General features: G+C 38.5%; 4 protein-coding genes across 11 annotated transcripts; 2 read left to right on the forward strand and 2 right to left on the reverse strand.

Annotated features, from left to right (window-relative positions):
• Positions 1–283: 283 nt before the first annotated feature.
• LOC121771854 (beta-D-glucosyl crocetin beta-1,6-glucosyltransferase-like) lies at positions 284–1,627 on the forward strand. Its single transcript, XM_042168744.1, has one exon. The coding sequence runs from the start codon at positions 284–286 to the stop codon at positions 1,625–1,627; it is 1,344 nt and encodes a 447-aa protein (XP_042024678.1).
• A 3,287-nt stretch (positions 1,628–4,914) lies between these two features.
• Positions 4,915–12,671, forward strand: LOC121772402 (probable leucine-rich repeat receptor-like serine/threonine-protein kinase At3g14840). 6 transcript variants are annotated; one of them, XM_042169492.1, is made up of 24 exons: positions 4,920–5,119; positions 5,241–5,415; positions 6,186–6,257; positions 6,731–6,802; positions 6,892–6,963; positions 7,047–7,118; positions 7,200–7,271; positions 7,542–7,613; positions 7,712–7,783; positions 7,877–7,948; positions 8,029–8,100; positions 8,746–8,811; positions 9,051–9,113; positions 9,242–9,304; positions 9,391–9,423; positions 9,514–9,551; positions 9,763–10,112; positions 10,209–10,407; positions 10,669–10,806; positions 10,955–11,073; positions 11,168–11,378; positions 11,503–11,740; positions 11,832–11,982; positions 12,158–12,671. In XM_042169492.1, exons 1-24 carry the CDS (start codon positions 5,035–5,037, stop codon positions 12,521–12,523), a joined length of 2,943 nt encoding a protein of 980 aa, XP_042025426.1. In that variant the 5' UTR covers positions 4,920–5,034; the 3' UTR covers positions 12,524–12,671. The 6 variants fall into 6 exon arrangements, with proteins under 6 accessions (XP_042025432.1, XP_042025430.1, XP_042025426.1 ...); XM_042169498.1 differs by lacking the exon at positions 12,158–12,671 and having other exon boundaries at positions 4,915–5,119; positions 11,503–11,754; positions 11,832–11,973; XM_042169496.1 differs by lacking the exon at positions 9,514–9,551 and having other exon boundaries at positions 4,919–5,119; positions 9,391–9,422; positions 9,826–10,112.
• Positions 12,672–17,962: 5,291 nt separating this feature from the next.
• On the reverse strand, positions 17,963–20,771 carry LOC121770967 (B-box zinc finger protein 22-like). Its single transcript, XM_042167755.1, has 3 exons — positions 20,377–20,771; positions 19,166–19,597; positions 17,963–18,348 (listed from the first exon to the last, which is right to left on the reverse strand). Exons 1-3 carry the CDS (start codon positions 20,677–20,679, stop codon positions 18,121–18,123), a joined length of 963 nt encoding a protein of 320 aa, XP_042023689.1. The 5' UTR covers positions 20,680–20,771; the 3' UTR covers positions 17,963–18,120.
• Positions 20,772–21,650: 879 nt separating this feature from the next.
• On the reverse strand, positions 21,651–24,941 carry LOC121772124 (trifunctional UDP-glucose 4,6-dehydratase/UDP-4-keto-6-deoxy-D-glucose 3,5-epimerase/UDP-4-keto-L-rhamnose-reductase RHM1-like). 3 transcript variants are annotated; one of them, XM_042169111.1, is made up of 3 exons: positions 24,805–24,941; positions 22,372–23,946; positions 21,651–22,296 (listed from the first exon to the last, which is right to left on the reverse strand). In XM_042169111.1, the coding sequence occupies exons 1-3, from the start codon at positions 24,853–24,855 to the stop codon at positions 21,844–21,846; spliced, it is 2,079 nt and encodes a 692-aa protein (XP_042025045.1). In that variant the 5' UTR covers positions 24,856–24,941; the 3' UTR covers positions 21,651–21,843. The 3 variants fall into 3 exon arrangements, with proteins under 3 accessions (XP_042025045.1, XP_042025047.1, XP_042025046.1); XM_042169113.1 differs by having other exon boundaries at positions 24,707–24,892; XM_042169112.1 differs by having other exon boundaries at positions 24,630–24,891.
• Between the last annotated feature and the right edge of the window lie 1,337 nt (positions 24,942–26,278).

Consider the following 26,278-nt stretch of genomic DNA (forward strand, 5'->3'; position numbering starts at 1 on the left):
ATATTCATTACCGCCTTATAATATTAAGAGCCATAATTATGGAACAACTGCCGCAATTAATAAAATAAATATCTTTCGCTATTTAGTTAAAGGAAAGAAATAAACTGTAAAAATATAGGCTTCTTTGCGGAGATTTTTTTTTCTCTTATTTTGTAATAAAACCGCTCATTTCCATTTTAAGCACCTTGCATGAAAAGTATAAATACATGGACAGACTTAGGCTTTGAATCATCTTCTACAACCAAACAAAACCCAAATTTTGAGAATTTAGAGGAAGAAGAGAATGAATTCTTCCACCAAAAACCAAAGCCCTCGAATTTTGATGTTCCCATGGTTAGGGTATGGCCACATCACACCCTACTTAGAGCTTGCCAAAAAACTCACCACAAAAGACTTCTTCATTTACTTGTGCTCCACTGAAGCCACCCTCTCTTCCATTCGAACCAAAATCCCTCCAAACTTGTCAAACTCCATTGAATTAGTTCCTCTTCCCTTGGAGGTTTCACCAGATGATCTCCCTGAAAAGTACCACACCACTAATGGCCTCCCTCCCCACCTCATGGTCAAGCTCAAGGAGGCCTTTGACAACTCCAAACAAAACTTCTCATCCCTTCTACAAAAACACAAGCCCAACCTTCTCATCTTCGACTTCCTCCAGCCGTGGGCCCCTCCGTTGGCAGAGGCCTTGAACATCCCATCCGTCATTTTCATCACCAGCAGCTCTGTCATGACCAGTTTCATGTTCCATCACTTCAGCGACCCGGGCGCTGAGTTCCCTTCCGAGAATATCAGGTTCCGCCACTACGAGTCTTGTTTCATGGACGAGCTGCTGGCCAACGCACGGGACTGTGAAGAGAGGGAGAAGGGCTCTGCGGGAGTCAACATGTCTCGCGAGATCGTCCTCATCAAGGGGTCTCGAGAGATCGAAGGGAGATACATCGAGTATGTGTCTGGTTTGACTGGGAAGAGGTTTGTCCCAGTTGGCCCTCTTGTTCAGGAGCCTGATGATCAGAAGTCCTCATCAGAGTTGTTGTCTTGGCTGGATCAGAAAGAGGCGAAATCGACTGTTTACGTGTCGTTTGGGAGCGAGTACTTCCTTAGCAAGGAGGACATGGATGGGATTGCTCATGGTTTGCTACAATCCAAAGCTAACTTCATTTGGGTTGTCAGGTTTCCGGAAACTGAGGTGGTTCTCGAAGAGAAGCTTCCGGAAGGTTTTCTTGACAAGGTTGGGGAAAGGGGGAAGATTGTACAAGGATGGGCCCCACAGACAAGGATCCTGGTCCATCCAAATGTGGGAGGCTTTGTGAGCCACTGCGGCTGGAACTCTGTGATGGAGAGCTTCAAGTATGGGGTTCCTATCGTCGCGGTGCCAATGCATCTGGACCAGCCTATCAACGCTAGGCTGGTCGAAGAGGTTGGTGCGGGGGAGGAGGTACTGAGAGACGGAGATGGGAGGCTGAATGCTGAGACAGTTGCTGCGGTGATCAATCGTGTCGTGGTGGAAGATGGTGTGAGGGCGAAGGTGGATGAGATTAAGGCGAGGCTCGCCTTGATGGGCGATGGAGAGATCGATGAAGTTGCTCGAGAACTCATGAGCATTTGCAGCAAGAGTTTGATCAACTAATATACTTCTATGTTTGAGTTTTTAGTATAGTAAGGTTCTGTTGGTGTTTTTGCTAGTAATATTTGTTAGGCTATTTCATGTTCTAGTTCAATTTTTGAGTTTAAGTCATTTTTGGACTTGAACTTTGATTGTTTAGTTTAAGTCATTTTAGGACTTGAACTTTGATCGTCTTCTTTTCATATTTCTTCCCTAAAAACATGGAGAATTTGGATTTAAATGTATACAGAAATGTTATGTGAGCGTGCGCCTAGGAAACAGATTGATGATTGCTAGACTAACTTTATTGTTTTTTGGTTTTGGGATCCAAATTTCTAAGCAAACTTCGATAGATGATTATATTATTGTTTAGATGCAAGATGGTAGTACTAGTTTTTTATTTTAAAGTTTTCTTAATTTCAACTTTTGTGACTTATAGATGATTAACTGAAATCGTCGATATTTTTATTATAAATTCTGCTAGAAAATTTACAAATAACACAATTTGTTTTAATTGTTATGATTTTCAAATTACAAATTTGAAGACACGGATAATGTGTTTGTTATAATACGGTTGCCCTTGTACTAAAGATCCTGGATCAGATCTCTATATATGGCTTAAATAGTAATTAATGCATGTTCCAAATCTCTCTCTATATATTATATTCTTTTAGAAGTCTCATTTAATTTACATTCCTTAATAGTATATGGTACTTCAATCTTTCGCTCAATTATATTTATCTCCTTTCGATTTAAATCAGTTCATTATATGTAGCTAAATCAAATTCCTACAATCAATTGCAGCATTTCACCAAGAATTTTTTCTCATGGATAATTACGCAACTTTGGTAAATGTATTCTCAATATCTTCTATTATTTCCTATATATTGCATATTTTACTAATTTCCTTGCTCTTGAAATTGCAGCGATGTGTACTAAGAGTGCACCCTCGATGCGACTCATGCAAGAGACACACCATGGAAATACTAGGCTCAATCATTGGTAATGAATTTTTGTATGTATGTGATTAATAGTAGTTTCTTCCAATTTTGAAGAAATCCATCTCACAGTAATTATTTGCAAGGAACATACGATATCACGATGGATGCTGAGAAAAGTCAGGCGACAATCGTGGGGCAAGTCGACCCAAATTATTGTCTCAAAGCGATAACGAGATGCAATGGACATGCGGAACTCGTGTGGGCAAATCTCAGCCATCCAAGAACGCAAGGCCAATCTTATGGCTATGGTGGCTCCAGAGATTCCTATGGCTCACACGGGTATCCAACTCCGATGATTCCTGCTTATTCTTACACTCCAAACAACATCAACTATGACTATGAATATAATCGTAGACGGCGTGGGCGTGACCCTTATGGTATTGATACCATCCCTTACCACAATGAAGAATCTATGAATCTCTGCACCATACTCTGATAATCTATTTCTTCGCCTCTTTAGATTGCTATATTTTGTGATAGTTCAGTTATCTCATCACTGAAACTATTTTTTTCTATCATTATGTGGGCTATACATTTTTTGCACCTTAGCCCAATATTTCCTAATTTCGTTCTAGTTTGGGTTTTAGTATTTGGCCCTTTGTATCCGAGTCTTTGGCTGCTATTCTAAGCATTTAATTAAGAGTTGTTCTCAAATTTTTAGATCAAATTTGATTTGATGGTGATGTTTTAGCATGTGGTTTATTTATTTTTAAATATAACCTCTACTTATTATTCATTGTTCATTTACCATGCCAAGTCATAATTTTCTGAATTAACTCAGTTAAGTGAATTTTTGTTGTTTTGTTCTGCATTTAGAAAATTTTTTCAGTATGTTTGTGCTTAATACACATATCACATACTACAAACTATTGGGAGAAGAGAGCTTTTTAGAGGTAACTTTTATTGAAAATATGAAAAGTTGCCTATTTATTTGTCATGTTTGACTAGATGAACAAGTTTTGCGTCGACGAGATATACAGTGATTAAACTCAGAAATTATTTTGTAAATTTATTCATAAAAACCAACGCCTCTTTTTCTTTTCAAACGGTTGCTTTTTTTGTTTTTTCCCTTTTACTTATAAATATACTCACATTCTCAACACTCCTTATATATACAGACAAACTCATAATTCTCGACTGCAAGCAATCCTCCCCCCTTAAAGAGCTACATGACCGACTTTGAACAAGATATAGTTAAAGAAATGTGGGTAGATTCGGCCATGTCAATGGTGCACATAATTTTAATAGCTTATTTATGTATTGTTTCTAACTTGTTTATAAATTATAGAATTTTTTATTTTGAAATTCAAATCATGTACTAAAATTTTATCATTTTTAGTTGTTCAAAAAAATTATTAGTATTTTATTTTATTCATAAATATTAATTTTAACGTATATAACAAGAAAAGAACTATAAATAGATATACAAATAATGAAAATGTATTTAAATAACTAATTTCTTAAATTTAAGTGGTGTAGGATGCTTATATGTACTTTTTGTTAGGACTAGTAGTAATATCAATAATAAAGATAATTGTGTGGGGGCATGATAAGTAGAAATGTCACATTGATCATAATTACTAGATAAAAGTAATTGGGTCCACTGTCTGGAAGTTATTAATATTCAATGAGACAATAGTACATGCATGCATTCATCAATTATACGTAACGTAACCCAGGAATTTAAATTGCTGACAGAAAGAGTATTTATACAGTGAAAAATGACTCAGTCCACAAAAGAGAAAAATAATATAGTGACGTAGCTAAGCCTATACCATTGCTCCATTACTTTTTCAAAAAATAATAAAAATATCAAACATAGTCGCTAGATTTTACGGAAAAGGGCGCAATAATTGATTTAAAGTTTTGCATTCATAATGAGATGATGCACTCAATATAATTTGTTGAATTTAAATAATGATATACTACTATACTAGATGATATATTTAGTTTGTTCCTAATAAATAATTAAATAGAAGAACGGATTGAATTTCGATTTTTATGTAGATTATAAAATTATACAGTATGTTAATAACAACTTTTTAGATATTAGAATTAAAATAAATAATTCTAATAAACAAGAGCGGTGGGATAGAGTATTAGTCAGAGGAAGTATTTGAGACATTCAAAATATCGAAGCCCAAAGTCCAAGTTTATCCGATAATCGAATAACATAGGTTTCGGTTGCTGTCGCTTTTAAGTATACCAAGTATTCAAAGTGCATTTAACTCTCTTAAATGAGTTCAATAATGGCTTGCTTTGAAATGAATACTAAGGTGTGTCAAAGTCTTGGTCGCCTTTTATTATTATTTTAAAATTTACAGACATATAGTATATCAGAACATAAACAATCATCTCTTGAAATGAATATACATATACATTGTTCATATCGTTAATTTCTTGATCAAATTTACAAAATCTTATAAAGTGATGTTTGCATCAAGGCTTATAGCCTTGATTTGGTTTCTGGGGTTTGCTAATTATGTGGCATCAGCTTGTTTGCCTCCTCTAGAATGTAAGTTTACTATGATTAATAAGTTAATTACTCTTTCTACTATTTTAATCATTATGAATATTTTTTTGTTTCAATTTCTTGTGTAAATTAATACTCCCACTTTTGAATAAATTGGGGTTAGTGGAAGCATTGTCGGTGGTAGCAAGTAAGCTGGGGAAGAGGGATTGGAATTTGGATGGGGAAGTTGATCCATGCAGCAATGATCTCCCATGGTGGGATGTTAGAGTTCATAGTGGAGTCTATTGCAACAAAACCTCCAATGGGAATGGTACTACTACTTGTCATGTTACTCGGATGTGAGTCACTTACTCTACTACTCTACTCTCACTTGCTTAATCACCCTGCTCCGTCGATATATATATAGATATGGGTGTGTTAAGATCGTTCGCAGCTTTTCAGTCCAAGTTTCTTTTTAATCACAACCCTTGGATCCTTCAATTGGATGGTTGTGATGATCTGCATTATTACACTATAATTATGCATTATTAGTCGGTGTGCATTATTCAACTGAAAATCTGCATTATTACACTATAATGGTGCATTATTAGTCGGTGTGCATTATTCAACTGAAAATCTGCATTATTACACTATAATGGTTCATTAGTAGTCGGTGTGCATTATTCAACTAAAAATCTGCATTATTAAATGACACGTGGCATCAATCTAACCGTCGGATGACAAAATCGTGGGGCTATATATATATATATATATATATATATATATATATATATATATATATATATATATATATATATATATATATGCTCGGTCAACGAATGTTCCGCCGCTATCTAGTGTTTTGCTTTAGCGGCATTGAAATTGGTTGCGGCTTTGCCATGTATGTTGTATGTGTTGCTAATATACAGATGGAATTTCCATAAGCAAAATGTAAGATACTATACTCGTGATGATTATTCAATCACAATGATATAAATATTTCATTGTTGTTTTGGTTTAACAATATTAGAATCAGTAGCGACGTGTGTTTTGTTATTTATGGTCGATCTGTATGTATTTTAATTACAGTGTTTTGAGAATTTTGAGTATGTTTAATGTACAATTGCAGTATTTTGAAGAAAAATAATCTTAATGGGTCACTCCCCATAGAGCTCGTTGGCCTCCCTTCCCTAGATGAACTGTAAGAAGCTTATTACTATTGTTATTGTTATTATTTTGAAACGCTTATTTATAGTTATTAGTCTGATTTTTTGTCAGATTTTAACTTAGAGATGGGCTTTAACTCTTTCGTGTTCTCTTCCACACCGACAAATCATATAAAAATCAAAGTCTACATTTTTTAAAATATTTGTTTATATGATTTGTGTTGTTTTATAGTATTATGTTTTAGTACTTTAAAAATAATTATTAGCACCATTAATTTTATAAAATCAAAATTTAATTTAATTATTTTTCTAAATTCAAATAAACAGAAAAAGAATAAATCGAGATTTTCATTTTAGAATTATACAAAAAGAATAAGAAAAAACTAATGCTAATATAAATTAAAGTATGTAAGCATTATTTACAATTATTGTGTAATTTAAAAAACACAAAAAGATAGATATCCGTTTAGTCTTGGCGCGAGAATAAGCAAAGGGTTAACTGATGCAGAGACCTTACTCGGAACTTCCTCAATGGCAGCCTCCCTCCAGATTGGAGTTCCATGGGATCCCTTCGAATAATGTAAGTGATTGCTAATCGTCCTCTCTAATTTCGTTTCCGAATTCGATCCCCCAAAACGAATCACAATTAATTGGCTTTCCCTACTGTAGTTCTGTTCTCGGGAACCGTCTCTCCGGTCCAATTCCAAAAGAATATGGCAGCATCACCTCACTTGAAGAACTGTACCAATATCTCTTCCTCTTTTACCATCAATTGTAGCTTCAATTTGTTTGTATTTACGGATGTTTGTTTTTTTACTATGAAGGGTTTTGGAGGCTAATCAGTTTACAGGAAATGTACCTGGGGAGATTGGGGATCTTCCTCGAATTAGAAGATTGTAAATAATTTAACTCTCTCTTGTATCCTTATTTTGGTGGTTAATAAATTTTGAAGATATTATTGCATTTTCCTCATGTAGGTTGCTTAATTCCAATAATTTCACTGGAGAGTTACCTCCTAGCCTTGCAAAACTTACCACTTTGAAAGATTTGTAAGTTTCTTAACTCTTCCTTAATTTCATTTTTGGGGGTTATCCATATAAATTAGTAATTGTAAGTATCTCAGTTGTATGCCTGGTAGTAGAATCATGAAAATTTGAATTTTTTTTACTTGGAAATTCAGCTACAAACTCTAAAACATACATGATGTACTATAAATAAGTGGGATAAAAGGTCACTGAGGGGACAAATTTCAGGTTATCATTGTTTTTTTCATTTTAATTCTTGATTTCGATTCACATGTAACCATCACTTGCATGCAGTCGAATTAGTGACAACAACTTCACAGGAAGCGTGCCAAATTATATCCAGAACTGGATAAATATCGAGAGAATGTAAGGCATTTGGTCATTTAATACATTCATTCCCTTTTTTCAGAATTCTGTACCTTTTTATTTTCATCGACAACTTTAAACTTGAATCAATATCACAGGGAGATTCAGGCTAGTGGTCTGAGTGGACCAATCCCTTCCAACTTTAGTGCTCTAATTAATTTAACTGACCTGTGAGTATGCTTTTAAGGTTCATCAATATGAAAGCAGATTTTCCTTTTTCTATCTGACTCAATATCTGTATTTGCGATGATTCCACTCTGCAGAAGAATCAGTGATCTCAATGGGATTCAATCAGATTTCCCCATTCTTGATACCTCTACTGATTGGCAACAAGTGTGAGTGCAATATTTGGCCATTGCTTTATTAGATTATTAAGTCATTTCTTTTGTGCGACTCATTGGTTCTTATTGTACAGGATATTAAGGAGTTGCAATATTGTAGGGGAACTACCGGGATCTATTGCACAACTGAAGATTGACAAATCACTGTTAGTACAATGGTTTTTTTTGTGGCACTATTTTTTTTATATATTATTGAAAGCTAAATACATTTGTTTTCAATGAAAGTTGAAGGTAATTATAGTAATCTATTTAGAATCCAAACATTTACACATATTTGGTTTGATTCTTGGATGGTTCGTGCAAATTATTTAAATATAATCACTTTTCTTTTGAGTAATGGATTTGTAGTGTACTTTGATATTTTAATGCAAAGCAGAGTTTCCATTACTCTTTTAGGAAAATTTTGTTAGAGCAAACACCCTGCGACATAATCAAGACACCAGATGAGTGAAATAAATCTGACTTAAAATTAATTTTTTCCTTAGGTCTCATAAACTTCTCCTACTGTGTTGTCTCCGGTGTTCTGAATCGAGGTCATTTGTTTTTAAATTAAAATTAATACTTTTGTTGCTTGTCATATCCTGATAGTTAACTCGCAACAAGAAACCTTAAGCTTCAGTTATCTTGTTTCGACTATTATTAAGCAAGGTTTGGAATGATTTGTGGTTGGAAAACATTGGTAACATTGCTACATACCAAAATGTTAATGTAAAGTAAAATACTATAACAACTTTATTCTTTACCATGACCTGTTGTTGTAGTTTCTTTAAAAATCTTCGTTTCTTGTGCAGAGATCTGAGTTTCAACAAATTAGCAGGACCAATTCCTCAAAATCTTGGTGGTCAAAGAGGAGAAATGTGAGAGTTTGTTTGACAACTTTCTGCATTTCTTTTAGTTCTCTGAATCAAAGAGTAATAAAGCTTTTTATTTTGCTGTCCTGATATTTCATATGGTGCAGTTGTTGTCAATAGGGTCCGTAGTTGGTAATTATATGGCTCAACTCTCCTCATATGATGATTCATGTCTACTTTGAGTGTTGGGAGTTCTGAATTTCAAATTTTGTTGAATTGCTAACCTTGAGATGTTCGTTTTCCAGCTACCTGACTGGGAACTTCCTTAACGGGACAGTGCCACAATCGATGGAAGCTAAGGGAAACATGTGAGGTTCCCTTTCCATCCAGAACTTAATATTTTATATTTCCCACTTATCATGGAAGTGGAATGATAATTGTTGCTCAAAATTCATGTAGCAACATAGTTGATTGAAAGCTTACAATTTGACTGCAGCGACCTATCCTACAACAACTTCACATCTCTAAGGCCAGGACCAAGTTGTGCGAGAAACAGCCCGTGAGATTACTATTTAATGCTCATCGTTATGTGTATGCTGTGTCCAGATTTTCTATACTGACTTAGATATCGCCACTCATTTTCAGAAACTTGTTTGCCAACTCAAATGGAAACACCAGGTGAGTTGCGGATTTCTCTTTGATGCATTTTCACTTAAACATCTCATTATTCAATGTAGCATGAATCTTGATATCGCATTCTTTTGGCAGTGAGTACCCCTATTGTGTAAATCCGCAGTGTATGCCAAGTAAGTGACAACTCACTTGTATATAATGGACGATGTTTATTCAGTTAGTCATCCTTGGAAACTAAATACACCTCCTTGGCAAACTAAAAGTTAGTTCATGATTAAGAATGGATTGCAAAACAACTCTAAATGTGTAAATTATTGAGGAATATACTTATTCGTTGTGCATATCCATACTCTAAAAATTCATAACATGTTTTTTTTCCCTCAGATGATTTCTACTTTTTCCATATAAATTGTGGAAGCAACAAAAACTATGGTGATTATCAAGCAGATAGCGATTCTCCAAACTTCTACCAAGCCCAAGGTGAAAATTGGGGATTCAGCAGCACGGGCAAGTTCTGGAATCCTGAAACATATGGAGAAAGTCTTTTTGCATCAAACGACACTTCAGGGCCGGAATCTAATCTTTACTCCACAGCACGCCTTTCCCCCCTCTCATTGACTTATTATGGATTTTGTTTAAGAAATGGAAATTACAATGTGAATCTCCACTTCGCGGAGATCATGTTTACTAGTGACACAACTTACGGAAGGCGTGTTTTTGATATTTATATTCAGGTTTTCATCTAAACATCCCCCACTTTACATGAACATATGCGAAAATATTTATTTTCCAAACTCATTCTTGATGATTTTGAAAACATTTTTACTCAGGGAGAACTGGTTGAGAAGGATTTCAACATTGTGAATGTAGCTGGTGCGGTAAATAAACCAAAAATAATGCCCTATCCAGCATTTGTTGGTGATCACAACTTGGAGATCCGCTTTTATTGGGCTGGAAAAGGAACAACTTCTCTTCCCGATAGATCCGTATATGGTCCTCTCATTTCAGCCATATCTGTCGTACATGCTAGTAAGTTTGATCTGGTTCTAGAGATAGAACACTACAAAAAAAAAAACTAAAAAGAAATCAAGTTCTTTTCTGCATGTTCTCATTTCGTTGGTTGCACTTGAATTTTACCAGTTTCATATTGTACTGGAAGTTTTCATATATCTTCCGGGTATCCACCAAAGTTTTAGTGCCGCTTTTAAAAATTACATATTTGATGATAACTAATAAAGAGATTATGTTTGCATGTAATCTTACCCTACCCATATATATTAATTTGTCCAGCGTATAAGCCTGGGACTGGGAGCATCTCGACAGGAGCCAAAGTTGGTATTGCGATGGCAGCTATTTGCGCACTCGTGTTGCTTGTGGCTATTCTGAGATTGAAGGGCTGTTTGGGGGGCAAACACTCGATGCATCATGGTAATGGACTTTTTGGACATAGTGGATCTTATTTAATTTGTTTTTGCAAATTCAGTCCAACATTTTACAAATGTGATGTTAATTATTTCTTATATGGAGCTTAGTAGTCGTGTGAACTGCTCTTTAATTTACACGAAGCTGCTTACAGATTTGAAGGGACTTGACCTTCGCACGGGGAAATTTACTCTAAGGCAAATCAGAGCGGCCACAAACAATTTTGATCCTGCAAATAAGATTGGCGAAGGTGGATTTGGTCCTGTTTACAAGGTAATGACAACTCAATATTTATTACTCCTACTATAAGATGTTTTTTTTTCTAAATCCATTTTGCTGTCAAGTCTGAAGTTTTGTATATTTTAAGGGTGTTCTTTTAGATAAAACCATCATCGCTGTGAAACAACTTTCTTCCAAATCAAAGCAAGGTAACCGCGAATTCGTAAATGAAATAGGCATGATTTCCGCCTTACAACATCCTCATCTCGTTAAGCTGTATGGATGCTGCATCGAAGGCAACCAGTTGTTGCTTGTCTATGAGTATCTGGAAAACAATAGCCTTGCTCGTGCATTATTTGGTACGATTATACGACAACTTTAACGTTATTACTTCTATCTTTATGTCATACATGAACTAGTTTTCCCATGCCATGTTTTGTAATTTTTGTAAATTTCAATTAATCACATTCATCACTTTTAAAGGCCCAGAAGAACACCAATTGCATTTGGATTGGCCAATGAGGCAAACGATCTGCATCGGGATAGCAAGAGGATTGGCTTACCTCCACGAGGAATCGAGGCTGAAAATCGTCCATCGTGATATCAAGGCTACTAACGTGCTTCTTGACAAAAACCTAGTCCCTAAAATATCAGATTTTGGGCTCGCGAAGCTGGATGAAGAAGACAACACCCACATAAGCACGCGCATTGCTGGAACTTTGTAAGCATAAATCAGTCCGTACTCATTGTCCCTGCCTCAAATATTCATTGCCAAAACCAAAACTTATTCGTTATATATATGTGATTGCTAGTGGATACATGGCACCCGAATATGCGATGCGAGGATATTTGACTGATAAAGCCGACGTGTACAGCTTTGGAATTGTTGTTTTGGAAATTGTCAGTGGGAGGGGCAACAGTAGCATTAGGCCTAAGGAGGATAGCTTTTATCTTCTTGACTGGGTAACAATTTATTCAATTACCTTTCCACACAAAGGAATACATATATAATCATTTATGTTGTTTAACTTAATTATGCATCACATAAACAAAAAATGAAAAAAATGGGCATGTGTTTCTTCAATTCAACATTCTGGACCAAGACTAATTTTACAGAGCTCTTCCAATTTTCACTCAGGCTAATTCCTTGAAAGCGAGAGGAAACCTGTTGGAGCTAGTCGACCAGAGATTAGAGACGAGCTTCAACAAGGAAGAGATCACTAGAGCTATCAATGTGGCGCTCATATGCACGAATGTTGTAGCTGCAGAAAGGCCGAGTATGTCAGCTGTAGTCAGCATACTCGAGGGGAAAGATGGTGTTCCAAAGTTTGTTTCTGAGTCGAGCTTCTCAGCTGGTAAGACAAAACCCGATGGAGTGGAAATGAGTGCATTTGATAGTGAGGTTGTTTCCGCGGATGCGCCATGGAGTGGTTCTTCAACTTCTGCTGCTGATCTCTATCCAGTTGCCCTTGATACAAACTATTGGGAGAAGAGAGGTCTTTAGAGGTAACTTTTGCTGAAAAATGAAACTATCTTGTTGAATTTTTGACGGTATTGTTGAAGATACGAAAAATGACTCAGTATTGAGTTTGCGTTGTGACATTTAGAGTTTTCTCATAATTGTCTATACAAGTTTTGAATTGATTAAGTTATACAGATATTAAACTGTATAGAATACTTATTTGTCAGCACCAACTTACTATATACTTTCATCGGTTTCATTATTCATGGTATGTATTACATGATACCGATTTCTTTACTCTCCTAAATATGACTGTAAAAAATGTGTCTCGTAAACAATGGAACGAAGGGCGTACTGATTTATGGACCCCCCATACCATATGTATGTATATTATCCATCAAATCACCAAATCTAAACAAATCAAATCATTACTTAAAATTCTTCTACGAATATTAAATCTACACAAATCAATTCCTAACTTATTTGAATAAAAGAACAAAATAAAGTTAACTAATGGATTAATTAATAAATTAATTAAGATTTATTCCATATCTTGTAATCCTTCTCCATATCTTCCCATATGAGTGGATCCATGAAGGAGCGAGCTGCTATACATAAAAATTACTCCCCTAGTCCCCCGTTAATTGACACCAATTTCTTTTTTCATCCGTTACCAATTAATTGACAATCTTATTTTTTACTCTCTCCGTTCGCGAAATGTTGTCCAGTTTTGTCGTTAATTGTCCACTTTACTTTTTTCTATTTTTGATAAATGCACCTTCTATTAACTCTTTAGACTCAAATTCTATTATAAAACTAATATAAATGTGAGACTCACTTTTTCCACTCATTGTTCTTCACATTTCTTCACTCACTTTTGCCACTAATTATTCTTCATGTTTCTTAAAACTCGTGCCGAGTCAAACTTGGACAATATTTCATATACGGAGGGAGTACTACTCTTGGTAATAGACCACACATTCCACTAACTCACTTCACTCACATTTTATTATAAAATTAATATGAAAAGTAGGGCGTACATTCCTAATTTTTTCCATCCACTTTCTACTATATTTCTTAAACTCGGGTCAAGTCAAACGGTGTCAATTAATCTATACTACTATATGTGAATCTAAATCATAATTTGTAATAAAAACATAAAAAAATCTATAGTGATATATTATGCTACCATAATTCTCAACCATAAGAGCATCTGCAACGATGGACGGCCGACGTCCGTCCGTCCGTGCCGCTGGCAAGGACGAGCTCCGCCGCCGCTGCGCTCGCGCCGCTGGCACGGCGCTGCTCGCTGCATCGAGCACGTCCGTGCCAGCGAGCAGGTGACGTGGCGGCACGCGATTGGACAACGACATAGCCGTTGCCTTTGAATTTATTTATTTATTTATTAAAAATCGATTTTTAATAAAAAAAATAAATAAATTCAAAGGCAACGGCTCTGCCGTTGTCCAATCGCGTGCCGCCACGTCACCAGCTCGCTGGCACCGATTAAAAATAAAAAAATTCTGCTTCCCAAAAAAAATTATCCGTTTTTAACCGTTTTCTACCACTTTTTAAAATTTTTTTATTTTTTTCCTCCAAAAATACACATTGTCATCTATAAATACCCTCACTTTCACACCCAAAAATTCACACCACACTACACAATTCTCATCAACATTCTCTCATTTCCATTCTCATCTTTATTCTCTCATATCCATTATCATCTTCATTCTCTCATCTTCCATTCTCAACAATGTCCGGCCAAGGCGATAACCCCCCGGGCTCCCACGGTTGGAACCCCGAATGGTTCGGTTCACAACCGTTTCCTAGTCCGGAAACGAAATATTCGGCCCCTCCCCAAACCCAATGTTCGGGCGTTCCGGGTGGCTACCGGTCATACCCAATCGACGACCAAGATGCCCCCGAAGGACGATACGGGTGGACACCCGAGCCTAGGTCAACCGCCCCCTCCCAAACTCCGACTCCTCCTACTCGCGGTGTCCGCACACCGTACACTCCGGTGGAGATGGATAAATTGTTCACGGCATACTTTGAAATCTCCGAAGATCCGATGGTTGGCACGAACCAATCCGGCGATCACTTTTGGTGGCGCAACGCTCGCCGGTACAATGAAAACCGGGCGCCGGGAACAGTCGAACGCAACGAGAGTATGGTGCGCAATGCCATCTACCGAGCCAACAAAGAAATTAGCAAGTTCAATGGCTATTTCCTCCAGGAAGAGCTGTCGGCGGGGAGCAGTCGGAGCGAGGTCGACATCATCACTGCCGCGATGAGCACCTACCAATCCATGAACCACAAGCCGTTCAAGTATCTCAACGTTTGACAGGAGACGCGGACACACCCGAAGTATAGGGGAGGCATAACATCCTCCTCTAGTGACTCCTCCAAACGGTCAAGGTCGGTATCCCTATCTGACGTCGGCTCCGAAGAAGTGGCTAGCCAACTCGCCGGAGCTAACTTGGGTAGCCCCGACGCCGGCCCGAGCGGTTCCCAACGCCGACCGCAAGGAAGGAAGAAGGCGGCGGCCAATCGCCGTTGAGCCGCGGCTGCAACCGCCGATGCTTCCGTTCCCGCTCCCGTTCCCGTTCCATATGCGCCACCTCCACCCCCACCAACTCGTTGTGGACCCTTTTGGCCCAACTCAATATGGCCGATAGGTCCACTATGACCCCCACGCTACTTCGATCGCACGAGGCCATGATATTGGGCCTCCAAAAACAATAGGGAGTAGTGCCGCCGGATGAGTAGTCTTCCATGAGGGTATTTTTAGCTTTTAATTATGCAATTTTTAATTTTTAGGAGTTTACTTATGTAATTTTTAATTTTTATTATTTTAATTATGTAATTTTTAATTTTTAGGATTTTAATTATGTCTTTTTATTTTATTTGTAATTTGTAATATTTTTTGTGGTTTTTTAATGAATTTTATTATTATGGAAATGTTTTTATTTAATTGAATTTTAAATTGAATTTTGTCCGTCCTTGCGAAGAGCACCACTGTGGGTGTTGTGCTCTTGCCTAAGAGCATGCACGAATAGTGGCGTCGGGCCCACAGGCCTGCTCGTTGGCAAGAGCACGGTTGTGGGTGCTCAGTTAGCATCTACAACGGTGAGCACAAGCACTCCGTCAGTCCTTGCCGCTGGCAATGACATGCTTGTCCGCCGCTGCGCTCTTGCCGCTGGCACGGACGTGCTCTTAGCTAAGAGCACGTCCGTGCCAGCGAGCAGGGCGACGTGGCGTGTTTCTATTGGCCGTTGGCATTTTCTTTTTTTCTTTTTTTTTTGTAAAAATAAAAAATAATACCAAAAATTTTAAAAAATATATTTTCGGATTCCCAAAAATATAGCCGTTTTATTACCGTTTTTTTTTGAAATTTTTTTGAAATTTTTTTTAATAAAATTAATCTCAAAACCATCTATAAATACACACATTCATCATCCATTTGGACGAAATTCGATCACTTATGAATTTAACTATGTAATTTTTAATTTTTAGGATTTTAATTACGTACTTTTAAAATTTTAGGATTTTAGTTATGTAATTTTTATTTTTTAGGATTTTAATTATGTAATTTTTATTTTATTTGTAATTTGTAATATTACTCCGGATATTTTTAATGCATTTTAATTTTGTGGAAATGTTTTTATTCAAATTGAATAATAGAATGGTGGGGCCCTTGTGCTCGTCCTTGCGGAAGAGCACGGCTGTGGGTGTTGTGCTCTTACCTAAGAGCAGGCCGAAAAAGTGGGGTCGGGCCCACAACCGTGCTCGTTGGCAAGAGCACGGTTATTCGAATCTTAGGATAAAACAGAAAAAAAAATCTATAATGGTGAAATATTATGCTACCATAATTCTAAACCATAAATATAGTATTTTTATGGTAAGAAATATTTAGACAAAAACGTTAGTGGAAACCTTAAATATGGCAACACTCTGACCTATAAAAATGGCATGATCGATCTCCTTTGTTCATAATTTGATCATAAGAATCTGTCTTTTTTCTTCCATCCATTTGTAACAGTAATGGGGAGGCAAGATTTCTTCAGAAATCTACCATCAGAAATCAGCATCAGCATCAACATCCTCTCACGGCTCCCCATCCGAAGCATTTGAATCAGCAAATGCGTCTCTTAGGGTCGGACTATTTCGATTTCGTCAAATCCAAAATCAAAACCCCACTCCACTCACCATAGTTGGAACGCTGAACTCAACTCGGTGCACCGTTTGGGAATTTGAAGACGAAGATGAAGCGGATGCTCTTCACTTCCATCCCCTCACAGATATTCAAATCCCTTGCAATTAATGTATGGTCGTTAACTCGGGGTTCAGCAAACTTCTATACACAGAAGGGGAGTGTTATAGTTACGTATGCAATCTTCTAACTCGTGAATATATCGATATCTGCCACCCTGATGTATCCCCAATGGGCGATGGGTTGTATTTTGGATTCGGTGTGAGCAAAATTGGGCAATTTTAGGTCGTCTCCGGGTGCTGTGTATCATCATGTATACACCCTCGGAATAGGAACATGGAGGCGCATTGAAGCTGGTGCGACTTCTGGTTGTCGATTCGATGACGAAATTTATTACACTGTATGTAATGGAAACCCCTATTGGGCGGTATATAATATTGATAAAGATGATAAAACCCTAAGGATTTGTGGTTTTGATGTTGAAACAGAATCTTTTAGCATCTTCTCCGCTCCTGATGCACATGGACATGCTGGAGATGAAGGTCCTTGGCGCATGAGATTGCATGTTTTCGGGGGGCTGCCTTTGTTTGTCTTACACTCTAGGCAAAAGCGAATATTTTGTCATCTGGTCGATGAAGGAATACCAAGTCGAGGAATCTTGGACCAAGCACCAGATTAGGATTGATTGTGATCATGCGTTTGAACAGGAACATATGTATGTTGCTCCAATCAAACTTTACAAAAATGGTGATGTTTTGATGTTTTTGGACGACGTATGCCTCATCTACTACTCCAACAAGACGAGAACTACTCAGCGAGTCGGTATGTTTGACGATTGGGATGCCACCATGTTTACTCCTAGCCTCTTCTCACTCAAGAATTTCAGAGGCGAGAATGTGATCTCGTTTCAAACGAGTATGCAACCACGAGCACAAGTTGAGCAGATCGCCGACGAGGTAGAGCCGCCAGCCCCTGCCGGACGACCGCAGTGCAACCGACGGCGCCCCAAGCGATACGAGGATTATGTTCCCCATTGAGCTTGTCCTTTTTATGTTTTATAATTAATTGATTTTTTTAATGTTATGTTATTATTATGGTACGACTCTGTGAGAGTGATAAATGACAATCAATGCGTTAAAATTTGACCATTTTGTAATTATAAATTTTATGTGTATTCCATTTAGTTTTTTTCAGTGGCAAAAGGTTGATGTGGCATGTTGTTATAGATAATGAACGCACAAGAGACGTCAAAAAAACGGTATTGGATCAAGACGATAAACAACTCTGTTTTCATATTGCACACAATATTAACAAGTAGGAATGCAACATTATTTGGTAAGAATACTCATAATCATAACCCTACAAAACTAGCTAATGTGGCACAAGACACAGTAGAAGCGATAAGTAATATTGCAGAGGGGGTTACTCAAAACAAATTATCACCACCGGGGGAGCGTGCAGGTAAGGAGATGATACCGGGCACGATGGCAGCAGAATCGCATGGGGTCTGAGGAATCTTGGGCCAGGCAAGCCCGGATGCTGTCAGGGAAGATGGAATCTCTGGCACTGTCCAGAAAGCATTCGGTGACTGACCCAGACACTCGTCACCCTCGACCTCCAAATCAGTAACTCTCAGGAGAGACGAGCGATCCGACTGTAGCATACAATTATTTGAAGGTGACATTAGGTTTATATAACAAAATATAGAAATACAATTCAAGAACCATATTCCTCTTTCGTTTCAAAGAAATAAGATTAATGGGTAACGGCATTCCAAATACTCCCTCTCTTCCCATAAGCAATCAGGTGTGTCACTTTCTTTTTTAGTTTCAGATGTCACACTTTCATTTTTTGGAAAATGTAAACCTAAACTATCAACTATCGTCAATACATTCAATTATCTTTTCTATTTCATAAATACTCTAATCACATTTTCTCTCCCTACTTGAACACACTAAACAACAACTCATAAATCCTGTGAAGTGCCACCCAACAAGTGTGAAGAAACTGTAATTGAAGAAAAAAAGTGAAACTATATTTAAAAAAAATGAAAATGGTACCCAACGGGAAACCGAATCTCAACTGCCCTAACCTTCATCATCACTGTAGTGGGATCAAATAAAATCATTATTAATAGAAAACCCATTTAAATGTATTCAGTTTTACCACTTATGAAATCAACAAGCTTTATCAAACTAGACAGAAAAAAACTAGATGTCAAAACCATTTAGCCATATAAAATGACCATGTATAGACCATTACATCTTATGTTATTCATCTTTCAAAGTACCTTGAGCTATCACTTCACATCAAATGAGTATGCCACTTCTAATCTTTATATTACTCTACAATCGGGAATATCATTCATGCTCGGTAAATATTATGGCAATAACAAGATGGAAAAGAGTAGAATCTAATCGAATATCATCATCTTTATGTCCAAAACGCATATTGGTATGAGCAGAATGTACCTTGGATAGTTCAGGATCCATGAACTCAAGACTAGAGTCCCCAAGCTCAAGGAATTCATCCAACTCCCACTGTGAAAAGCTTTTAGTCGTCGAGCCGCCCGGAAAAGACAGCTTCGACAATGAAATATCCCCACCTACAGTAGTTTGGACAGGCAGAGTTTTATTGGATTGATCAGTTGTTGCTACCTGCATGGTAGTACTCCTCGGAGCAGGAGGAGGGTTCGATCCTGAGGTTTTCTCGATTGATTGAGAACGTGTCGTCCCCGAGGACACTGGTGGATCAAGTTTGGCTGCATCGAGGCCTACTTTAACTCCAGTGAGCAAGAACCTCTGATGAGCAGAGACCAAGCGATTTGCAGTGTGCGTAGCAATATCACATCTTCTGCAAAGTAGAGCTCGATCCTCAAGGCAAAAGAAGTATCCTGATGTTTCCTTCATACATGGAATTCAAACATCAAAACCTATTGCTCAGTCGAAGAAAATATACTTTGCTCTATATTGTTAGCATACTGGCCGTGCTTTTATTAACAAATGCATGCTTTTCCTTTTCTCTATTTCTTTAACTGAATCAAACATCACGTCAACAAGTTAGTAGTAGCGGTTATCCGCAACGCATTTCAGCTTTCGCAAGAACGCAAACCACCATTTTCATCTGATGGCCGCCTCCTTCCAAAATTATGTCTTGAATGTGTCATGAATTTTTTAAGAAGACATCAAACAAACGTTAACTTTGTTTTTTAAAAAACTCTCATTTACCGTTCATTCACTTAAACCATTTCCATCGAGTAAATCTTCCTTCGTCCAAAATTATGTTCCGTGCCGACATTTCTTCTTATTAGCTAGTCTTCAACTAAAAATCTATTTTATCCCTAGTAAAAGTAAAAAGAATAATCTTCTTTCCCGTTCGTTCACTTCATATCACAAACCATTTACATCTAATAAATCCACCTCCTTATGAAATTATGTTCTGAATAGTTTCTACGGATTAGCTAGTCTTCAACTTAACCTCTATGGAAGCTCGAATCTCCAACAGCTATAACTTACGACAGTTTAGTTTCCATCGAAAACACTACCAAAAGGTAAAGTACATACGATTAAGTAATTCAATACATTCCCCGTTAGATTACGTATTCTTCATAGCTTCAAACAAACCAAACATCAAACATATTGAATGCAGAAAACTGAGATCTGAAAGCATCGAGTGAATTTACCTGGCACACGTCACACTTGGGCATCTGAGACGAAGAAGCAGAGAGAGGAACCCTCTGGTGCTTACCAGAGAGCCTATTGGTGGCGTGCACCTTCTGATCGCAGTCGGCGCACATCGCGGCCTCGTCGGCGCAGCAGAGCACCTTCGCCTCTGCCGCCTCGCAGACGCTGCACTGAATCTTCATTGTGCGGGCACCAGTAGCAGAATAATCAACAGAGGCGGTGGTGTGAGATTTTTGATGAAGAGGTGGGGTTGATCGGGAGAGAGAAGGGGGCGAGGGCGGTGGTGAATTGCTTTTGCGCATGAGTTTGATACTTGTAGAAAGCGGGTGAGCACAAGTGTCGATGTGTGTGTAGTTTGGCAGGATGTGAGGTGAGGGAGGTGTTGGAAATAGAATATGAGAGTCTCAATATTATGGGAAAGAGGGTCTCAATGGAATATATCATTATTATGATAGAGTCTATGTTTATAAGTGCCTAGGTATATATAGTTCTCTAATTCTATAAATATAAATATATAATATATCTCAAATAATTTAAATAAATTACAATATAATCTTTAAGAGTTGTTCAGTTTTATTTTCCGCATTTTACTTTTCAAACAGGAGAGCGTCTGCATACAGACATATAGTCTAGAGAGAAAGTAAGCTGGCTGGAATATTCCGATATTAATATACTACTCCGTATATACCAAAATCGGTTTATCGGGATCATAATTTTGAAAATCATTAGGAACTGTAAAATTTAAATTTCTGCTCAATTTAGTTTATGAGTTTCAAATACTACAATTCTACTATTCATTTGCCACATTAGCAACAACTCAACAACTAAATTTATATCACAGCTTTGTTTTTTTAATTCATCATTTTTAGTATATCTTTATTTATATTGTGAGTACTCGGAATGCGCATTCTACTTAAATGCCGAAAAGTTGAAAAGTAGTAATAATTTTATTTAAATTAAAATATTTACATATTAATAAAACATGTACTACTCAAAATAAAAATAAGTAATACAGTATTAATTAATATTCCCAATTTAGTAAATTTATAGTAACTTGTTTCGAATAAACTTACGGAGACTTTAAAGTAATTAGACAATTCATTCAATGCGACTTTGGTGGATTAAATGAAGAATTCTTTGGCAAATTAGAATAGTTAGTTATTCTAGTTACAGAGTTGCTAATACACTTTCACGCTTTTGCATTGCCTTTTCACTTTTCAAACAGGGCAGACCTCTCAGCTGCAAATAATTGTGTGTATTATACTATAGAAAATGAAGAATAAATCAAACATTGTATAAACCAAACCGTAAATTAACCAATCTCAGAGTTGTACACTCTAAAATTCAAAAACAAGTAGCTAGAAAACTAACATATAGTAATAAAAGAGAGTAACAACAAGGTGCAGTAATGACTAATACAATATGTAATACAGTGTATGCCGCAGGTATACAGATTTGAACCACCCTCAAGCAGCAGAGGTTTTCTTATTGGGCTCGAAAACGTACTTGATCAACGACTCCTCGATGGATAGAAGCTCCGGGAACTCCTTCTTCAGCTTGGAAGCATCCATCTCGTTGTTACTCCTAGCAGCAACGATAACCTTGGCTTGCTCCTCGAGCGTGAAGTTGCTCCAGGTGAATTCCGGGTTGATGTACTTCTTGTACATCTCCAGGATCTCGTTGTGGCTGATGACACCAGGGTTGGTGAAGTTCCATATGCCACTGAGGTTTCGCTTGGCCATCTCGATTGAGATTGGGAGAAGCTCATCCAAGACTGTCATGCTGTTGGGGATGTTCACCACCTTGTTGTACCGAGAGATCTTTGTGATGAAATTGCGTGGGTTCTCTAGGTCGGAGGATATTGGCATCCGAACTCTTAGTGTGCACACATTGTCGAACTCTTTCAGGAGATCCTCAACCTGCAGATTATACATCAAGAATCAGTATACCAAGCAGAATATGCTGCTTATGCTGAGGAGTGTTCAGATCATTACCATGGCTTTGGTCTTAGAATAGTATGAGCCAGCAAAATTGGGCGTGTCTTCTTCCTTAAACCCGATCCCAGAGCCTTCGGGGTGTGCAGCATCATACTCGAATATACAACCAGTTGCATAGTTCATCACTAGAAGACCTTTCTCTCTGCAGACATCTGCAAGAGTCAATGTACCAATGACGTTGGTACGAATTGTCTCCGTCTTGTGAGATTCACACCAATCAACGTTTGGTCTACCCGTTACACCAGCAGCGTTGAACACATGAGTAGGCATAACCGCAGCAATATCTGCCAAAAGTGAAGCGCGATCCTGTAAACGCCCCTTCCCATATTCGTAAGGGATACCCTGTTTCTCACACAGCTTCCCAAGCAAACCCCCGAGCCACCCTGTCCTGCCGTAGATTAAGAACTTGAAGGCTGGTTTCTGAGGCGAGGCGCTGTTTTTGGCATCCGGGACCAACAACTTAGACTGGTTATCGTTACCAGACAATCCTGATTCAGACTGCTCAGACACTCTCTCCGCGCCACCGGGCATCATCAACATTCTAGGGTGAGGTATCAGAGCACCAGAGACATCACCCCACCAGTCGGGGTTGCTAATGTACCACTCCATCGTTTTCCTCAACCCATCTTCCCAAGTGGTCCTCTCGGCCCAACCGATATTCTTCAGCTTCTCATCATCAAGGAAATACCTCTGATCATTGAAGGGCCTATTCTCTACAAACTCAATGCTCTTATCAGCATCCATGTTAAACAGCTTGCATATATCTTGAGCAACATCGATGACCCTTCTTTCCTTCTTCGTCCCAATGTTGTACACGTGGCCGACTTCTCCCTTGTGGAGAACCACTTCAAATGCCTCCGCAACATCCTCACAGTAAAGATAACTCCGCACATTAGAGCCATCGCCATGGATAGGAAGCGTCTGTCCTCTCATGGCCAAGAGGATAAACTTGGGAATTAACTTCTCGGGGAACTGATTCGGGCCATAAACATTGTTCCCACGGGTCGTGATCACAGGCAATCCATAAGATCTACCATAGGCCATGACAAGCATCTCCGCCCCTGCCTTCGTGGCCGAGTAAGGATTCGTGGGAAGCAGCTGTGATGCCTCATGGTTGCCAACAACAGCATCCTCATCCGTCTCCCCATAGACCTCGTCAGTGCTGACATGGATAAACCTCCTGATCTGACTTCCAGTCACCTTGCAAGCCTCCAACAGGACATGGGTGCCATAGATGTTGTTCTTGGTGAACTCGAAGCTGTTGCCGAATGAATTATCAACATGAGTCTGGGCAGCAAAGTGCATAATGGTATCAATATTCTCAGTGATGAGAAGGTAGTTCACGAGGTCAGCACTACCAATGTCTCCCTTAACAAACTTGAAGTTGGGAGAAGAGTTGGATGGGAACAGGTTTTTCAGATTGGAGCAGTAATCAAGTTTGTCAAGAACAATGATCTTATACTCAGGGTAGTTCCGAACTAGCCTATTCGCAACATGTGATGCAATGAATCCGGCAGCCCCGGTAACAAGGATATTCTTGGGCGTGTACGTCGACATTTTCACCAGGGGATTCTGCAACAAATTTGTGCATAAATATCAGAATCTATGAAATCAATTTGAAACCTAAATGTTCACTTCATCCTCAGATAAAAAGCAAACTATCAATATCAAGTTTTTCCATCTCAAAATCTAATACAAAAAGAAACAATTCTGCAGAAATCACCAAAAATAATCCGTTTTTCCCCCCAACGTAGAAAACAAAACCTAGTCTAGATCATTAAATGCAAAGCATTTCTATAGCAGGAAGCAATTAAGCATGAATAAGTTAACTAACTATCCCCAAATCAAACAACAAAATCCATAACTCAAAACTTTCAGGATCTAACAAAAACAAACAAATTTCACAGAAATCACCAAAAACCATAATTTTTCCCCCAATGTAGAAAAAAAACTAGTCTAGATCATTAAACGCATGGCATATCCATAGCAGGATGTAATTAAGCATGATTAAGCTAGCTAACTATCCCCAAATCAAACAACAAAACCAGTAGCTAAACTTTCAAAATCCAATCAAATCAAACATTATCGATTACTGATCAGCAAGCACGAACTTAAACCGACACCTAAACCAAATTACACGATTTAGATCTGCAATTAAACACAACAAAACAAACGCATTGAATTCTCAACAACAACAATAACAAAAAGTCAGAACCGTGAAACAGATCTAGCAAATAAGATCTCAGAAAACTTACATCTTGCAGTTAAATGGCTCAGATTCAGTAGACGATAAAAGAGGAAAAAAGAATTTAAAAAAAAATCAAAATATTACCCCTTGAAAACAAGAGGAAACTGTAATGAATGAGAGAGGAAATGATTTAGACCAAGAAAATTGGATTTGAGTAGCGAGAAGTGAGGAATGTCGATCACCTTCCCGCCCCTATATATGCACAGCACAAGCCAAGGATCTCGGCGGATCATGTAAATTACATTTTTTACTTTTCTCTCTTTTTTTCTTTTTGAAATGCAGTTTAATTAGAAAAATAAGGCTAATAAAATAATTAATTTATCTATGTGGAATAATAAGTTTATGTGTGACAAGAATAAAGAGGAAAGTGGTTTGGTCGTGGGGGGCTGAAGGGAATATAGTGAAATGACGAAATTGCCTTTCAATATGAATTTTGAGTATGTAAACATTAAAAAATCTTGACAAATCTACAAAGATTAATCTGGTAAAGTATTTATTATGATTGACGATTTCCTTTTTTTAGCTTTTCTTTTCTAAGGAGGGAAATGAGTCATGACTGATCTCAAAATCGAAATTTATGGGTCTTAGGGCATCCGCAATGGGCGGACGATGGCACGCCCGATGGCGCGCATCGTCCGCGCCATCCATCGTCCGCACCCATTGTGGGTGCGCGCCATAGGGCGCGGACGATAGTCGCGCCCTATACTTCGGTCGAGGAGGATAGCGCGGACAATGGCCATCGTCTGCCCCATTGCGGCTGTCGCGGACGATGGCCATCGTCCGCCCCATTGTGGAGGTCGCGGACGATCAACCGCAGACGATGGCACGCAGTTTCGTTTTTTTATAAATACCGTTCATTTGTAACATTTCATTTCACTCGATTTCATTTTTGAAACTTACAATTACATAATTACTACGAAATGGATTCAAGCCCCAATAGTCCTACGTTTAGCGCAGGGGCGCATTGGCCGGGTACAGAACCCGGCGATTATCGTTCGTTCGACACCAACACCCATTACGATCCCGATTTCAGTACGGAATCGTATGGGTTGTCTGACATGGAGCCGTCTCCGCACCGCCCAACCGCAGCGGCCGATCCCGACCCCGCCGCGACCGCTTCCGCCCCAGCCAGAAAGAAGCGGAACCGGCAGCGGGCGCAGAAGTTGCCGCCTCCCGGTGATTGCGATGAGTACGCCCCCGGCCGTACGAACTACAACGACGACGAAACTCTCACCTTAGCCCGGTGTTGGGTAGATATATCGGAAGATCCGATATTCGCGAACAACCAGCGACAGATCGCGTACTGGGAACGCATCGCGAACCTCTACAATTCGGTCAAGCCGCCGACCGCGTACAAGCGCAAGCGTGAGCAACTCCGCAAGCACTGGGATCAAGTCAATAAGCAAGTGAACTTGTACGCGGCGGAGTTCGAGAAGTTCACGCGGTCACAGGGGAGCGGCGAGAGCTTGAGCGACGTGCGCGCTAAAGCGCTGTTGTCGTACCGGTCGATGTACGGCAACTTCAAGCACGAGGCCATCTGGGCGCTCTTGAGGGACAAGCATAAGTTCCAAGGTGGAATTCTGCACACTGGTGCGCCGAAGAGGACGAAGACCACTGAAGCTGGTGATTACACGAGCAGTGGCAGTGGCAATCACC

Source organism: Salvia splendens, chromosome 16 (genome assembly GCF_004379255.2).
Source record: "Salvia splendens isolate huo1 chromosome 16, SspV2, whole genome shotgun sequence".
NCBI lineage: Eukaryota > Viridiplantae > Streptophyta > Magnoliopsida > Lamiales > Lamiaceae > Salvia > Salvia splendens.

Coding starts and splice junctions, on each gene's coding strand:
- LOC121771854 (XM_042168744.1), top strand. CDS start 284: ATGAATTCTTCCACCAAAAACCAAAGCCCTCGAATTTTGATGTTCCCA.
- LOC121770967 (XM_042167755.1), bottom strand. CDS start 20,679: ATGCGCAAAAGCAATTCACCACCGCCCTCGCCCCCTTCTCTCTCCCGA. Junction 19,598..20,376: donor CCAAGTGTGACGTGTGCCAG/GTAAATTCACTC, acceptor CCATGTATGAAG/GAAACATCAGGATACTTCTT. Junction 18,349..19,165: donor TGGATCCTGAACTATCCAAG/GTACATTCTGCT, acceptor TGTATGCTACAG/TCGGATCGCTCGTCTCTCCT.
- LOC121772402 (XM_042169492.1), top strand. CDS start 5,035: ATGTTTGCATCAAGGCTTATAGCCTTGATTTGGTTTCTGGGGTTTGCT. Junction 7,272..7,541: donor CTTACCACTTTGAAAGATTT/GTAAGTTTCTTA, acceptor ACTTGCATGCAG/TCGAATTAGTGACAACAACT. Junction 11,741..11,831: donor ACGCGCATTGCTGGAACTTT/GTAAGCATAAAT, acceptor TGTGATTGCTAG/TGGATACATGGCACCCGAAT.
- LOC121772124 (XM_042169111.1), bottom strand. CDS start 24,855: ATGATCCGCCGAGATCCTTGGCTTGTGCTGTGCATATATAGGGGCGGG. Junction 23,947..24,804: donor GCATATATAGGGGCGGGAAG/GTGATCGACATT, acceptor AATTTGTTGCAG/AATCCCCTGGTGAAAATGTC. Junction 22,297..22,371: donor ATTCTAAGACCAAAGCCATG/GTAATGATCTGA, acceptor TATAATCTGCAG/GTTGAGGATCTCCTGAAAGA.